Source organism: Rhipicephalus sanguineus, chromosome 7 (genome assembly GCF_013339695.2).
Source record: "Rhipicephalus sanguineus isolate Rsan-2018 chromosome 7, BIME_Rsan_1.4, whole genome shotgun sequence".
NCBI lineage: Eukaryota > Metazoa > Arthropoda > Arachnida > Ixodida > Ixodidae > Rhipicephalus > Rhipicephalus sanguineus.
This window is the reverse complement of record NC_051182.1, coordinates 124067683-124084194: the sequence shown is the minus strand read 5'-3', so window position 1 is coordinate 124084194 and position 16512 is coordinate 124067683. Positions and strand designations below refer to the sequence as shown.

The 16512-nt window shown below is 46.8% G+C and overlaps 1 protein-coding gene across 1 annotated transcript in view; it reads right to left on the bottom strand.

Moving 5' to 3' along the window:
* LOC119398980 (lithocholate 6-beta-hydroxylase-like) overlaps positions 1 to 8152 on the bottom strand; it is a 59857-nt gene extending 51705 nt beyond the window's left edge. Inside the window, exons 1-3 of the mRNA XM_049417484.1 lie at positions 8029 to 8152; positions 5627 to 5726; positions 4427 to 4479 (exon numbers count right to left, since the gene is read on the bottom strand). Of these exons, the coding sequence (XP_049273441.1) occupies positions 4427 to 4479; positions 5627 to 5726; positions 8029 to 8108 (233 nt within the window). The 5' untranslated portion in view covers positions 8109 to 8152. The remainder of the gene's footprint in view (positions 1 to 4426; positions 4480 to 5626; positions 5727 to 8028) is intronic.
* Between the last annotated feature and the right edge of the window lie 8360 nt (positions 8153 to 16512).

Sequence of the window (16512 nt, the reverse complement as noted above, 5' to 3'; positions counted from 1 at the left end):
CACGCAAGGCACACTGCTACAGATGCGACGGCTCGCACGATCCGGGTGAGTGCAAGTTCCGGAATTCTTCATGCAACTATTGCAAGAAAATTGGGCACATTGAAAGAGCTTGCATCGCAAAGAAAAAGCAACGCAAAACTGCTACGCATCAAATGGAGCCTAGACCTGCAAGCAGGGAAGAGTCGGGAGACAGTTCAGCATGGGGCCTTAATACAGTAAAGAGCCTGCAAGCATGCCCGAAGTTCACGGTGCCGCTACGCGTTAACGGGAAGCTTCTAGAGTTCGAAGTTGACTCTGGTGCAGCGTATTCGCTAATCAGCAAGGAAACTTACGACAAGAGTTGGCCTACAAAACCACCTGCTCTAGCCCAAGCAGACTTAAACCTCCACACCTGGTCAGGAGAGCACTTGAGCCTCGTTGGCACTGCTCAAGTACAAGTGCGGCACAAGACTAAAGATTACGTTCTTCCATTGCATATCATGGAAGGCAGCGGATGCAACCTTCTGGGCCGTAATTGGTTCAGTACTCTCAAAATCCGGCTGCAAGGCGTAAATCAAACGGATGATGCAACGCACACAGAGCCCGCAGTGCTGCACCGCCTATTAGAAAAGCACGCACGTGTTTTTAATGAAGATGTCATCAGTTACGAGGGACTCCCAGTTCACATTGAGCTAGATCCAAACGTCCCACCACGCTTTTGCAAGGCGCGACCGGTTCCTCTTGCGCTCAGACCGGCTGTGAAGGAAGAGTTAGATCGCTTGGAGAAACAGGGCATTCTGCAACCAGTGCAACACTCGGACTGGGCAACACCCTTGGTGTTGGTTCGGAAAAAGTCCGGATTGTTAAGACTGTGTGGCGACTATAGAAGCACAGTAAATGCAGCGTCCTTGAAAGCGGCATACCCGCTTCCCACCACTGAGGAGGTGCTGTCGACTCTTAGAGGTGGAAGAATGTTTTCAACGTTTGATCTATTTCAAGCCTATCAGCAACTTCCGGTCACCGAAAACACAGCAAAAGTACTGACCGTGAACACCATGAATGGACTGTACGCAGTCAAGAGACTTCCATTCGGAATCTCAGCAGCACCAGCAATATTCCAAAAAATCATGGAGACAACTCTCGCAGGAATTCCTGGCACCAGCGTGTACCTCGACGACATAATTGTCTGCGGAGAAACGCCAGAGCAACACAACGAACGGCTAGACCAAGTGTTGTCAAGACTGGGTAATATGGGCCTGCGCCTACAGAAAGACAAATGTCGATTTGGGGACATGAATGTGGAATTCCTAGGACATCGCATCGATGAACAAGGTGTGCATACAACTGGAGCGAAGGTTAAAGCCATCATCGATGCACCAGCGCCGAAAAATAGAGTTGAACTCCAAGCATTTTTAGGCTTGCTTGCTTTCTACGACCGCTTCCTCAAGGACAGAGCGACAGTGGCCTCTCGACTGTACAAGCTTTTGCATAAGGAAACACAATGGATATGGGAGAAGGAGCACCAAAAGGCATTCGAAGAGTTAAAGAAACTCATTCGCGACAGCACGGTGCTTGCTCACTATGACGAGAGCAAACCTCTTCTCCTATCATGCGACGCTTCGCCCTATGGTGTTGGCGCCGTTTTATCGCAAGTAGATGAAAGCGGAGCAGAAGCACCTATTGCTTTCGCGTCCCGAACGCTTGGCAAGGCAGAACGGAATTATGCACAACTAGATCGGGAAGGACTTGCCGTGGTATTCGGCGTTGATCATTTCCAGAAGTATATAACTGGAAGACATGTGACTATTACAACTGATCACCAGCCGTTACTCAGCATCCTCGGGCCGAAAAAGCCGCTTCCGCAAGTCTTGTCACCACGCATGACCAGATGGTGCCTGAAGTTGTCCGCTTACGACTACGACCTTGTTTACAGAAAAGGCAGTCGAAACCAGAACGCAGATGCATTGAGCAGGCTGCCACTGCAGGGAGATGACGACGAGCCATCCCCTCCCGGCGATGTTCTGATGCTAGAATGTGCGATTGATCCCCAGCTTTCACCCAAGCGCATTGCAGAGCTATCGCGCGAGGACAAAACTCTCTCAGCAGTTATTCAAGCAGCCCAGCAAGGAAAGCTACGAGTAATGAAAGGCGACGACTTCCGACCATATGTGAAGTTAGCGTCCGAGCTGTCGACGCTACAGGGATGTTTGCTCAGGGGCTCTCGAGTAATAATTCCGATCGCAGCTCGTCCCGCAGCTTTGAAGATTATTCACTCAGGGCACAGGGGCATCGTCGCTATGAAGGCCTACGCAAGAGGTTACCTTTGGTGGCCTAGCATCAGCAAAGACATAGAGAAGACTGCCCAAGAATGCAGACCATGCCAGGAAAACCGAAGGGCACCAGCGAAGGCACCGCTTCCGGAATGGCCAAGAGCAGCACAACCATGGGAGACAATTCACATGGATTTTGCAGGACCCATTGAGGGCAGCATGTTCTTGCTTACCGTTGACTCATTCAGCAAATGGCTTGAAGTACGGCAAATGACGAGCATTCAGTCAAAACACCTAATTAAGGAATGCAGAAACATTTTTGCAACCTTTGGTGTACCGCGAAAAATTGTCACTGACAACGGGCCGTCTTTCGTCTCGGTCGAAACAGAAGATTTTTTCAAACGAAATGGAGTGAAACATGTCACGAGCGCTCCGTACCATCCTGCCACGAGTGGTCAAGTGGAACGCATGGTCTTCGAACTCAAGCAAGCGCTTGCAAAAGAGAAAGACGTCCCTATCGCACACCGACTTGCGCGTTTTCTTCTAAAGCAGCACACGACAACGCATGCCGGCACGAAGAAAACACCCGCCATGATGATGTTTGGTCGTGAACTCCCGACCGCATTGACATATCTGAAGCCCTCAGACTCTCAGCTCATTGACGAGGAAGGAAAGGAAGGACGGCGCATTCGCAAAAATCAAATCGTCTACGTGAAGAACTTCGCAGGCGACCCGGCATGGATGAAAGGGACAATCATCAAACAAGTGGGTCGTCGGTCTTGGTTGGTCAGCACAGACAGAGGTGTCGTGCGACGACACAAAAACCATATCCAGACTACGAGACAAGAAGTAACTCATGACAACGCTTCTACAACAGAATCATCGGGAAATACCTGCCAGCCTTCGCTGCTTCCATTTTTCCTCCCAGACGGCCAGGCTGACAATCAGCAAGAGGTGCCGACTGCAGGCGCTCCAGAGTGCTGTGCCACGCCAGCGCCACTCCCATCCGACGACACTTTGCAGGGACCACCACAGCGGCCTCCGAGACGTCGCCGTCCCCCCGACCGTTACCAAGATCAGTGGTGACTCAGACAAAGTGGGGAGGGATGTGTGGTGTTCGTGAGTATCGGGTTCAGTGTTGTGCGCGAGTTTCGGTTTAGGCCACAAGCGATTCCACCGCCAGAGGACCAAGCAGCAGCGCATGCGCCGAGGGCACGCTACCCTCTCCCGAAGCCAGACCCATTGTTTCCATGTATTCTCAGTGTGCTTCTAATAAACGAACGTAACAGACGTATGCAGTAAGAACCTCTTTGGCGTTGCCCTGGGGAACGGCGCGCGTGGTTCAAAGGTTTGGTTTTCGCCGAACTGCACTTCGCCCGGCGCCCTGCTTCGCTCACGCGGTCGTGTCTCAGTGGTAGTTTCTGTATCGCGTACTGCCACGTGCGTTTTGCGCGCTCGTCAAAGTCGCTCTGACAGAAAGTTCGACAAAATGCCGCATGGATGTGATATTGCCGGATGCCCGAATGGTGCACGCCGCCAGTGCACGCCGCCGCGCAGTAAAGGCGGGCAACGTTGGACACGGCAACAGTGACGTGAGAAAGACCGCTTTCAGGCGGGTGATTTGAAGTGCGCTAACTCGACGCGGACCACTAGAACGTGATTTTATTTCAAAATAAGCACTTCCTTGGCACAAAAGTATCACTGTGAGGTTTCTGGACCGCTATTCCAACAATCAACGTCGACTTAATATTTGCATTTAGTGTCCCTTTAAGATACAATTGGAATGTATGGTATCGGATACAATCATTGTTTTAGTATCTTGCATCTGTATCTGAAATAATTCTTGCGTATCGTATCGCGATACAATTCCAAAGTATCTTTGCCCAGCCCTGTAATCGTAATGATACAAAAACGTAAGGCTACAGCCAAATAGGGAAACACAGAAGTCCATCCGTAAAACAATCTACATATATAATTTCCCATGTGCAACAATGCAGAGAGTTGGGCAAGGTGGTACGTGATCGTAGATCAAAAACCATGTACACAGCCAGTGAATCTGCTTAGTTTAGCAGTTCTTGTACAATGCACATTTCGATATACTGAATGAAAATAAGTTTGATGTACTTGAAACCATTTTCCCTTTCGAAAAAGCATCTATATTTGAGCCTCTTACTCACCCGAAAACATCACCATATTCCTTCAGCCAGCGTCCAAGGCTTTCTATCTGACTCTGAAATAAGAAGAAAAGTTTAGATGGAGCTGTTCGTGTTCATAGTACACAGCCCTAGCCTTCGTACAAAAAAGAAAGAAAGGTATGCAAAATAAACGAAAAATACACAAAATACTTTTTATGACACTTTACGGCGCTTTACGATCTGAATTTTCTGTTGTTTTCTAGCCTTTGCTGGTTTACAGGAAAACCATGCAACCTGCATACTGAAATTCATTTACTGCCATCGAGAGAGAACAATCAAAATTAACCGTGACCATATGGTGTCCATACATTTGAAGGCGAGATTCCAAATAGTTTATCCGTGCTATGCGCCACGCAACGGAAGGTCCTCGCTACGAACATTTATCTCCCGCAAGCCTTTAATTGTCAACTGTATCGAAATCATACGCTTCAGTCGGAGCTGAGTTTATCATTGTCGCAACGCAGACGTAGGGCAAATAAAAAGGAATAGAGAAATACGCTGCATATAAGATATAAACATCTTGAATATATATATATATATATATATATATATATATATATATATATATATATATATATATATATATATATATATATATATATATATATATATATATATATAAGTAATGACAAGTGCAGGCGCACATACAACAAGAAAACACATGCAATGACGTTACGGCAGGGCACAGGCTTTTTCTCAAGAATCGCCGACATGCTAAAGGTCTCGTTCTGCTTCCCAGGAACACTGACATAGATAGATAGATAGATAGATAGATAGATAGATAGATAGATAGATAGATAGATAGATAGATAGATAGATAGATAGATAGATAGATAGATAGATAGATAGATAGATAGATAGATAGATAGATAGATAGATAGATAGATAGATAGATAGATAGATAGATAGATAGATAGATAGATAGATAGATAGATAGATAGATAGATAGATAGATAGATAGATAGATAGATAGATAGATAGTGATCGTTCAACGGCTTCCGCGGCGGGTGCGTGCCCTTTCTTCAGCCGGATGTTATACAGCAGCGCTCTTTTACTTTGCCACCATACATATTTAAATGTATCTAGTCGTTCTAATGTGACCATTTACGCAGAGGAGTCAAAGCTGTATTTATATATTGTTCTACGACGCGGTTTCGTCGTGGATCCACAGTCTTCACTCACCGGTTTCAAAAACTCATCCGTGTTTCCGTTGATCAGGCTCCGAAGGGGAGGCGACGGTACGCCGGTGCCTTCGAAGGCCTCGAAACATTTTTTACGCTGGCTGTAGCAAATATAAATAAATAAATAAACTTCATTTCACGAATAATATATATATATATATATATATATATATATATATATATATATATATATATATATATATATATATATATATATATATATATATATTTATTCAATATATATATTTTTTATTCACCCTAAATATCCCGTCTGACATCACATAATGATGAAGGGAAATAACAGCCAATGAAAACCCGAAATTCCACGCGCATCAGAGAGGCTAAACCAGTAAGGCACTCCAATACCATTAAGTGTTCCCAGATTACTTTAAGCGTCACGTAAAAACATATTCACACAGAAATGCATGCAGTGTTCCCTACTTTAGACTTATCAGGGCGCATCAGCATAGTTATGAAGATGCAAAAACTGGCCTTTGTCACGCTAACTCCGGCCATCTTTCACAATCTGCGTTTCTTTAACGCGCACCTACATCTAAGTACAATTGCGTGTGTTCATTTCCCAATTTATCTTGTGTATCGCAATGAGAATTGTTATTGTCCTCGGCTGATGCCTGCCGCAATGTGGGTGACAGATCCGTGAAACGCTTTTCTTTTTTCGCCCATCCGGTTACACCTTAGTCCATTGGTGGAAATAAGTGTATCGTATTGCGTTTCATTCGATTGTCCGGCATTCTGAACGAGTCAGCGTGCGCAGATGCGACTATCAACTTCTCTTACAAACCAGTGCCCCTGACCCAAATGTGGATAAGCACTGCACCATCTTCGTATACCTGATAAATGCACTGTTTACGGGAAGTGCGCGTCGATGCGCGATGATAACGCACGCCTGATTTGATATTAAGGGGGCAGAACACATTACGACATGTTCGCTTGAAAGACAAATGTCAACTGGAGAATGAAGTCGTTGATATATAACTATGACAATAATATCTGGGGTTTTACGTGCTATAACAATGATATGATTGATGCACACCGTAGTGGAGGGCTCCGGAAATTTCGACCATCTGGAGTTCTTTAACGTCCCTGCACACGGGCCTCTACCATTTCGATGCTATCGAAATGCGACCACCGCTGCCTGGATCGAACCCGCGTCCTTCGGGTCAGCAGCCGAGCGCCATAACGACTCTACCGCCGTGGCAGACATGGCTGGAAACGCTGGCTCTCGCCTTGACTTAGACAGCCGACAGTCTTACTTTCGCGAGAGCGTTATAAAAGGGGACAGCGTTACCGTATCGCCCAGGTTAGTGGAGTGAAGCATTAGTATATAGGGATGGCGTTCACGTCTCCAAGTTGCGGCTGAGGCCTTCCCTAGCAGCGGATGATGGCGCTCAAAAAACGGCGAATAAAAAAAAAAACTGAAATCTCCCACTTGCCTCTTGGCAAGCAACCATATTCCAGTGTTTTTTTCAACAATAATAAGCATTAAATTAACATCAGCTTCGCACTAACAGCGAAAATTTGTGTTGAAGAACTGTTTACAGCGATTATCTTGTAAGGCCCAGAAACGTTCGAAATGGGAAGCGATCTCGCAGCCTCCGTTAAATGATACTTGGTCGTTGAAGCTACCTGAAGGTAACCGAACTCATTTTACACAGTCATTCACTACGAACGAAGTGAATCCTTCAACAGCAGAGCCAAATTAAGTTTGAAGCCGGCATCCGAATGCACCGGCATGTTTTACGCAGAGCCCGTAATCCAGACGAACAAGGTAACGTTAAATCACTGTACGTAGTCCAAAATTTTACCGAAAAGAGATATAGAGAGGACAAGCCAGGAGTCCCTATGGCTTGTCCTACTTTGCAGCTGTCCTTGGTAAAGTTTCGTTCTATTTAAAATAATGGATCATTACCAACTAGCCCGGTGAAACTGTCCGCTTAGAGATCGTTGAATCTGAAAAACAGCCTGCGTAGCCTAAACGCCACGCGTCGGAAAATGCGTTATATAGAGGAGCTGCTTAAAGTCGAGGTTTATCCCTGCGTAACACAGCTCCTGGTGGGTATGGTACGTGCCGCAGAAGTTGGATAAGCTCCACTCCTCACCTTTGTTCCATTAAACGTTATTAATTCACTATCTGGCCCGGTCCGCTGAACGTTATTATTTCACAACCTGAAGCAGCTTCGCTGACTTGACATCGTAAAGACTGGTTAAAAGTGCCAGTGGAGGCAAAAGTACTATAGCGCAAAATAAAGCGATGAAATAAGAATACGATGCCACCAGTGTTGCTGTTAAGCAAGTTTTCGCGACGGTAAGTGTCAGTGAAGCTGCTTCAGTTCGTTTTTTTTAAACGTCCTTTTTGCTGACACCTTGTAAAAATACACTCACCGGATCAGCCAGCGACCGATGGCGTAGCAGATCAAGACGACCACAGAAACAAGCACCGAAGCCGATTCCAGTTCGAACATCGCGAAGAGACCCCTGAATTGGCTCCAGTGCTCAGTTAGCTCAGTATTCCCGCGGCACCCGACACGATCGCACACCTTTTGGATGTGGCAGAACAGCACACTGTGTCGAAAGAAATACTTGTCCGTACCGAAAAAAAATGAAAGAAAGAAGGAAGGTTAGTTAGAACCGGCGACACACAGAAAGATGAATTCGAAACGGCGCTCGAATTCCATCGCGAGCGTGCGGAATAAACTGAGTGGCCATTGGCAGCCGGTTTCACAAAAGCTATTGCGGGCGCGTGCTCAGTGAGGCAGAGGAGAACCCTGTGAAACGCGTCGTATGAAGAAACGCCAGCTACGCATTCTGTTTTCTCAGGCTATCGCGTACAGAGGGATGCCTATATGGCTGCTTCAGGGTCAGGCGCTCGTTCTGTACACGGCGTCAAACCAACGACCGCGGGAGTGTCGACGTACTACAAACGATTCATGACCTTCGAGGACGCGGTTGAAGTCGCTGCGGTCACCGGGCCGCGCGCTGACCATGACCTGGAAAACATCGCTTTTCTTTTCGAAACGCCTTGTAAAAAATTCCCACCGCGTTCGGTGCAACTTTTTCTCCGTGTGTCAAGCGCGCGCTCATAAATTAAATAGGTTTGGAATCTTCATTTACACGAATGGGGGAGACTCCATCAGGTGACGCGCGTTGACGAAACAAGAAACGCGAAGCGGTGACCAGGCAAGACCTGGACGTCCCGATGTGGCATACCTGTGCCCGGATCTTCAAACTGCAGGGCACTCAGTAACTGCTTTTACCAACCGCCCAAGCACTAGTCCTTGGACGGTTGGTAAAAACTGTTACTGAGTGTTACTGAGCTCCCTACACATGGCTAACTATCAAAGCTGAAACGTGCGGCCCTGTTGTTTATCACTAGTTTAATTCCGACGGTCTATTAGAGTCATTCTCAATTGCCTCTTACGTCTGTCCAGAAATCATAATTGGTGTTCACCGCCTTCCTGTCGCCTTCTTCATTTTTAGGGGACCAGTGGTGGGCGCTGGGACTTGCACAGTTCTGTAGCACATGCGTGTTTGCCCGCGGACGACTTTTTTAACATTAGCGGACCGGTGATGAGTAGTGGTACTTGCTCAATTTTTGTGACACATACACGCTAGGAGTTTTTGCACTCATATAAAGGATTTGGTCGCCCCAAGGTATATACATCTTCGCTGCCATGCGCGACGAAGAAAAAGCTCTATAACGGAGGAATTAGCCGGCTAGGGTTTCCCGCGTAAGCCCAGCTGCATAGAAACCCACCGTGGTGTCGCGCTACTAACCTCTACGGCGTGGGTTCTAATTCTGGACACGGTGGCCGCACCCCGCACTTCGATAGAGAGGAAATGCAAAGAAAACTCGCGTGCTGAGATATAAGCGCACGATAAGGAACCAGAGGGTGGTCTAAATCAAACCGCAGCCTCTCACAAAGGCACGTCTCGTAATCATATGGTTGTTTTGACGCGTAATTTCTAGCAATTCTGCGAAACGAGCTCTTTAACACTATCGCGCTTAAACCATTTGTTTTCTTCGAACCTTAGGCAATTAGGGTAATCTAGTCTCCGGAGTGCCTCAAAATTGTATGAAGGTCGAGCCACGTAAAACCCTAGGGCTTCGTTCTGTTTTTACCACCTACATTTATGAACTAAACTCATTAAGCTTGAATTGCAGCATGCCTATAGTGAGAACTAACAGACAATAATACCAAGGAAAATATGAGACCTGTTATTTGTAGTAATTAGGATATAAATATGAAGAAAGTAAAGTCGACGAAAAGATAACATGCCGCCGGCAGGGACCGAACCTGCGACCTTCGAATAACGTGTCCGATGCTCTACCACTGAGCTACGGTGGCGATTATCCCCCCGTCCACTTAATAGGGTGTATATGTGCGTTTAAACCTGGGAGTGTTAGTCAGCGCCGATCACCGTAGCTTAGTGGTAGAGCATCGGACGCGTTATTCGAAGGTCGCAGGTTCGGTCCCGGCTGGCGGCAAGTTATGTTTTCGTCCACTCTACTTTCTTGACATTTATATCCTAATTACTACAAATACCGTCCCCTATAATTTCCTTGGCTTTCTTGTCTGCTAGTTCTCATTAATATTGTGTCCAGCAAAGAAAAACGAGCCCTTAAAATTTGCCTTCTTTCTTTTACTATCATTCATTTCATTGAAAGGCAGTTTTATGTCAGAAACCGTTGTCAAGCTGAAGACAGTATTCTTAGGTACTAGATTCAGGAAATGTCATATAGTCTAATTAGTGCGATCCGCATGCATTCAACTATCTGACATTTCCTGAATCACGTCCTTGGTAGAGGTCATTCAAAGCGTTATTTTTTGGTAATCTAGATCTTCCCACAATGACCAGCGAGGTGGCTTTTACTTGACCCTACTTCATGCCCTTCGTATTTATTATTGCTACAACAAAGCCCAATGTGGCGATGTTCTCGCGGATCGCGTCTGAGGACACAAGGCGGGTAGAAGAACAATTTTTGGCGAGCCCATTAACTCGACTAATCCAGTGCTTCTACGTCGAAAAAAAAAATGACACGCCGTATAGAAGTTAGAGGTGCACGATTTCACCGACATGTCAAAATGCGGTGAACACGTTTGTCGCAAGGACAAGACCACTTGCATGAGAAACGAACGTCATGCCATTTTTTGCCCTTTCGAAACAACAGCAGCTGGTGTTTCCTATGTACTACAGGATTTAACATTGAGACAGCCATTGACCGCCGCTGATAAGAGCGTACGCATCATGCGCAAGAGAAACACTGGAGATATTTGAGCGTATGTGCCTTCATTCGCTCAATATAGTAATTAATGATAATATGCAAATTATCTGTACCAGTATTCGCTATGCCAGACAGACCATCGTCACAGCTACCTTGTTTTTCCATTCTCACTGCAGTGGAAGGGCTCCGAATTTTCGTTGTGCTTGCGTTTTCTCTGTAGGACACGCACAAAAGCAAAGAAGCTGACCCATGCGCTCTTTGCGGACTTCATTCGCGTGTTGTACTTAACTCAATTATCTCGCCAAATCAGAGTTGCTCTCTGAAGGAAGAGCTTACTCTTGAGGGCTCATTTAAGAATGAAGAAGAACTGTGCTTGAAATGCGTTGAGAAACTGCTTCTTGTTTTAGCTCGCGTTAAGCTTTTTCTGCGTGTTTGCGTTTCACAAGCAACCAATTACGCCTATGGAGTAGCCACTCGGACAAAAGAACCCCTGGTCGCAGACCCTCGTTTTCTTTCTGGCTTAGTAATGGTTAATACGTTACTTAACTAATTAGCTGCCAGGGGTTCTGACATTCAGCCTGCACGCTTTAAAAAAAAAAGCTGGCATATTCACCCAATTACTAGCCCTTTACTATTCACAGATAACACTTGCCATTACGTCATGCGAGTCAAGGAAGTAAAATGTGGGTTAGTGAAACTCGCTGCCTGGTTAGTAAGGAAATAACACTAAATCGAATGGTTAGTCCGTTACTAAGTTGTTAGTAACCGCACTAGCAACTTAGCAGCCGCATTAAAACTAGCGAACTAGAATTATCCAACTAGACGTTTTTGCCTGTTTCGTTTTTATGCGCGTGTGCATTACCGTATCAAGTTGATTCTATTACTAAAACACTTATAAGATTAAATAAAAAAGCTAAATGGCGCGGCATTTTGCTAATTAATGGCCGTGAGTCACTAAGTAATTAGCATGGTAAATACACATAAGAGCAACGCACCCAGTGGCATGAACGAACCCCAATCGAGAAAAATACTCGCGAGAACGAAGAATATCGACACTTCTACGTACTTCATATCTACTCTAACAGCACCTTGAAGGCTGTTTAGGCTCCTACTTAGGCATAGCACACCATGCACCGGTTAGCAACCATAGCATTTAGAAGAGTAATCGGTGTTCTGTACCCATTATTTGGTGCGCTACTATTTTATTATACAGGGTGCTTCAAGAAATGTGTCCAAAATCCTCAAAAATTACTAAAGTGCGATACTTGCTCGCTGCCTTTAGAATTGCTTTTTCTGCAGCGGAGGGCATCTTAAGATGATTAAAAACATCATTTCGAACAGTAATTAGGAAGGTGAAGTAATAACCTCTTAATCAGTTGAGTTAGGTGATTAGTCATATGGGAGAATTGAAGTGTGTGTGTGTGCGTGTATGACAGTATGTGTATGTATGCATGTGTGTGTACATGTGTTCGTGTGCGTAACAAGGAGCGAATGAGCACCGAGGCATATGATGGCCGACAGTAGAACGCCCCCTCTATGGACGCAAGCAATAAAGATTGCCATGTGTTTCTCTCATCGACCTCAGCGCAAATCGAAAGGGCCTGGCGCCGGCTGTGCATTTCTTTTGTCTCCACACTCACAGTGTGTGCCTCACGTCCAAAAACAAAACAAATCAAAGCAAAAAAACCGCACTCCCTTCTCACGTAGCGAGTGCCAATTTCCTGTTCCCGGCCCGGGTTCCTCCGGTTTCGCCAATACCAGCCGCGATCGCTATGCGGCGTCGATCTTGCTTGCCTGCATACGTAAACCAGTCGTGTCGATTCGGCAATGTGTTCGTACGCCCTTTCGTTTCGAACGACAAGGAAATTTAGAGGGTTACAACGCATGCTTCATTAATCATTGTTTCGAGGGAGCGTGCGCTCGTCTCCTACCACGTGCTGACAATGAATGCACACACACACACACACACACACACACACACACACACACACACACACACACACACACACACACACACACACACACACACACACACACACACACACACACACACGCGCACGCACGCACGCACGCACGCACGCACGCGCGCGCACACACACACACACACACACACACACACACACACACACGCACACACACACACGAACATTGTGGTTTGCATTAGCGAGAGCCTATTTCCTTGCCGTCAGTGACGCGGAAGTAAAGGAGTAGTAGGAGCAATAGATGGAAAACCAAGGCAGCTTAGCCAGCACAGAGCAACCAGAGCTGTTATGTCTTGCTCGCTTTACCATCTGTCTCCAGCACAGAGCAGCCAGAGCAGTTATCTATAACGGCTGCAATAAAACTGCGCAAGCACAGTGACAGAAGAGTAGCAAACAACGCGAGCGCTTGCACGAATGGCATGGACCTTTCTCCTATTGCGTCCATGTGTTCCTGCTGTCTTGTACAGTCGGCGCCAAAAGTTTAGAGACCACCAGGCTTGACAAAACTTTACATTTTTCAGCTATTTCTTACTGTATCCGGTGGAACTGTAAAATAGGTGTTGTTAGCGCTTTTTTAGAACAGGGCGGAAATCTAAATTCACGTCTTACTTCCGGGCCAGCAGGAACACTCACCTGTTTTTTCGTGTGTCTCGTGGTCTCTAAACTTTCGACGCTGTCTTGTACGCCTGAATAATGCTTGTCTAAAGCGGTCAATACTCCGCGTTAGCCACCGTTTCACCCCGCTCCCCCCCCCCCCCCCCCCCCAAAAAAAAAAGTATGCAGAGACCGACTCCGTAATGACACCAAAGGTAGCCATACCGCGTGCTAGATCTCTGCGCTATCATTCAAGCATGAACGGGAGGCTTGCAACTGAAGCGAGGTGGCATCTGCGGACGGCGACAGTGTCAGTAGCCGCGCGCTCCACCGCTCCAGGCAAGTGTGATTAGAACTGTCGTAGTCAGCCTGACTACGCGCATCGCAGGGCAAATGCATCTCCCATGTTTCGCCAATTAACTCGGTCCTGTGCTTGCTGCGACCACGTTGTACCCGCAAACTTCTTAACCTCATCTGCCCACTCAACTTTCTGTCTCCCCCTCGCGTGGTTGCCTTCTCTTCTAACCCATTCTGCAACCCTTAATGACCAGCGGTCATCTTCCCTTCGCGCTATATGCCCTGCCCTTGTCCATTTCTTCATCTTTATTTCGACTAAGATAGACTCTGCTTTGCCGTTTATGGCTGAGTGGCTTTCACAAAGTCATTCGTCTTTCGAATCTTAATCGCTGACAACCCGCTTTGTGACAACTGTGGTATCGAGGAGACACTACAGCACATCTTCTGCGACTGTTCTCGCTACAATGCGCAGAGAAAATCCCTCGCAGTCGCTCTTGCTCGCATAGATCCCAGACCGATGACGGCAGAAACCATTCTGGAATGTCGTCCTGAGAGGTCATCGCGGGTGAAGGCGACGAAGGCAGTGCTCAACTTCTTGAAGGCATCAGACCTGCACCGTCGGTTATAGACTAACGATGTTAGCATGACTGTGAGATGTGTGTGACTCATTGTGCGTGCGTGCTCTCCTTCTCTCTCTCTCTCTCTATCTTTATATCTCCCCCATCCCTTCCCCCAGTGTAGGGTAGCATACCGGTCCTTCTAGACTGGTTAACATCCCTGCCTTTCCTTTCTCTCCTTCTCCTTCTCTCAACACCCATTTGTTCCCTGATCCACTCTGCTCTCCTCTTGTCCCTTAAGGTTACACCTACCACTTCTTTTTCCTTTCCATGGCTCCGAAGTTTAAGTTGAACCCATATAGTAAACCTCCATGCTTCTGCGCCGTAGGGAAGTACGGGTGAGGTGCAGCTTTTACACGCATTTTCTCTTGAGGGATAGGACTAAACTTGCATCCGTCATTATAGAAGATGCCTGACTCAGTGTATACTATTCCTTTTAAGCCAAATCCAACTAAACAAATTCACAGCTCGTAGTCTAAACTTATGCTTTGAGAGAACGCAAACGTAATTGTGCGACATTAACCCGGCGAGTAAAAATTTACGTAGTCCCATTCCATTCTTCGCTCTCATTCGAATGTTTACACAAAAATGCCGTCGACAACGCGAATGCTGCCACTCCAATGTCGCGTGTGAGAGAATAACGGAGCGCAAACCTGACGGCTGACGCAATCGAAACGTTTTGCATAACGACCACGCGACAGCACGTATGCCAGTTTTAACATTCGGCGACGACCTTTTACAAAGCGCGCTGGAGCGATGCCGCGCGTCGGAGAAGATAATGCCACACGCCTTTCAAAAAAAAAAAAAAGAAAGAAAGGCGGCGGCGCAGCGCGACAGATCGCGTTAGCGGAGCGTGCGTGGCGTGTTACTGCGTCCGAGATTGTTGAGAGCAGCCGCGACGGGAACGGGGAGTCACGTATCTATACAAGTAAGTATGCTGTTCAACTCTGTTGCGGTGTTCGCATGTATCACTATTCGCGCAGTTTATGGGAAAGGAAAGAGCGAAATAACGAAATACCAACTTTCACTGGCGCGCGTGGCCTACAAAGCCCCTCACCCCTTGGGCTTTTCTAGCTCACGACAGACATTGCCTGTATTACATAACCTAAATGGTTAGGGTTATATACAAAGTAACGTGCGGAGTGGCAGTCATCCTTTACAGACAGAAGAACACAGGTGAAGCCGCTAGTCAAGCGGACGAGTATTAGCATAGGCGAGTGCAATGGGGCGTGGCAAACGATAACAACCTTCACCCCCCCCCCCCTCCATGCCCTGTGTGCCAGGAGGGGACTTGGGCTAGTTGGTGCAATCTTGAACACATAATTAGCCGCGAAAAAAAACACGGACGTCAAAGCAAGTGTCTATCCCGAAACAGTTACAAAAAAAAAGAAGCTCAAGTTGAATGGTCTACACATAAATTTAACGCCTGTAAAAAGTGAGAAAATGCAGATTTTTGCAGGCTGGTTATCCTGCTTCACTGACTTTATGCCATAGGTTAGTCTGGTGTAAGCAACCTCGTGTTTCTATCGTGTAACCTCCCACCCAGTAGTTGATACACAACCTCCTCTGTCCCCGCAGGTCCTCCCACATGTGCCCGGCTGTCTTCGATGAAAATCTAACCGCCAGGAGAATTTCGACAAAGCGGCTGGACTCACGAACGCATGTAATTAAATCGTCCCGCTTGATCAACTTAATTATCAAAGACGGTCGTTCCAGTATTCTCTTGCTATCAGTGTGCGTGGGTTGGGCTTCCGATCTTGGAACACGCGTTGAAACCACTGCTGCTACTGTAGTGTCTATTCCGGGCTGTTTCTGCTTCGTCGGATGTAATTCGTGGCAATGTCAAGGGAGTGGAACTGTGACGCTGAAGGTGCTGTTTACTTTTTCTGCGTGGTTTGGTGCCGTCGCGTAGGCGTCATTCTTCTTAACGCTTGACAGAACACGCTGAATTCTCCGTCACGTTAACACCGTCCGAAGATTTAAATGAGGCACCCGGAGCGCACGGCTGGTGGCGCTTGTTGCGTCATCGGGAGGCTCTAGGGACATCTAGATGATGCGATATACGATGAAATGGGGAGACTATGCGGCTAATTCTGACTACGTCTGGCCTCCTCCCCCGCACAGCACGGTCCATTAACCAGAGCCCAACGTT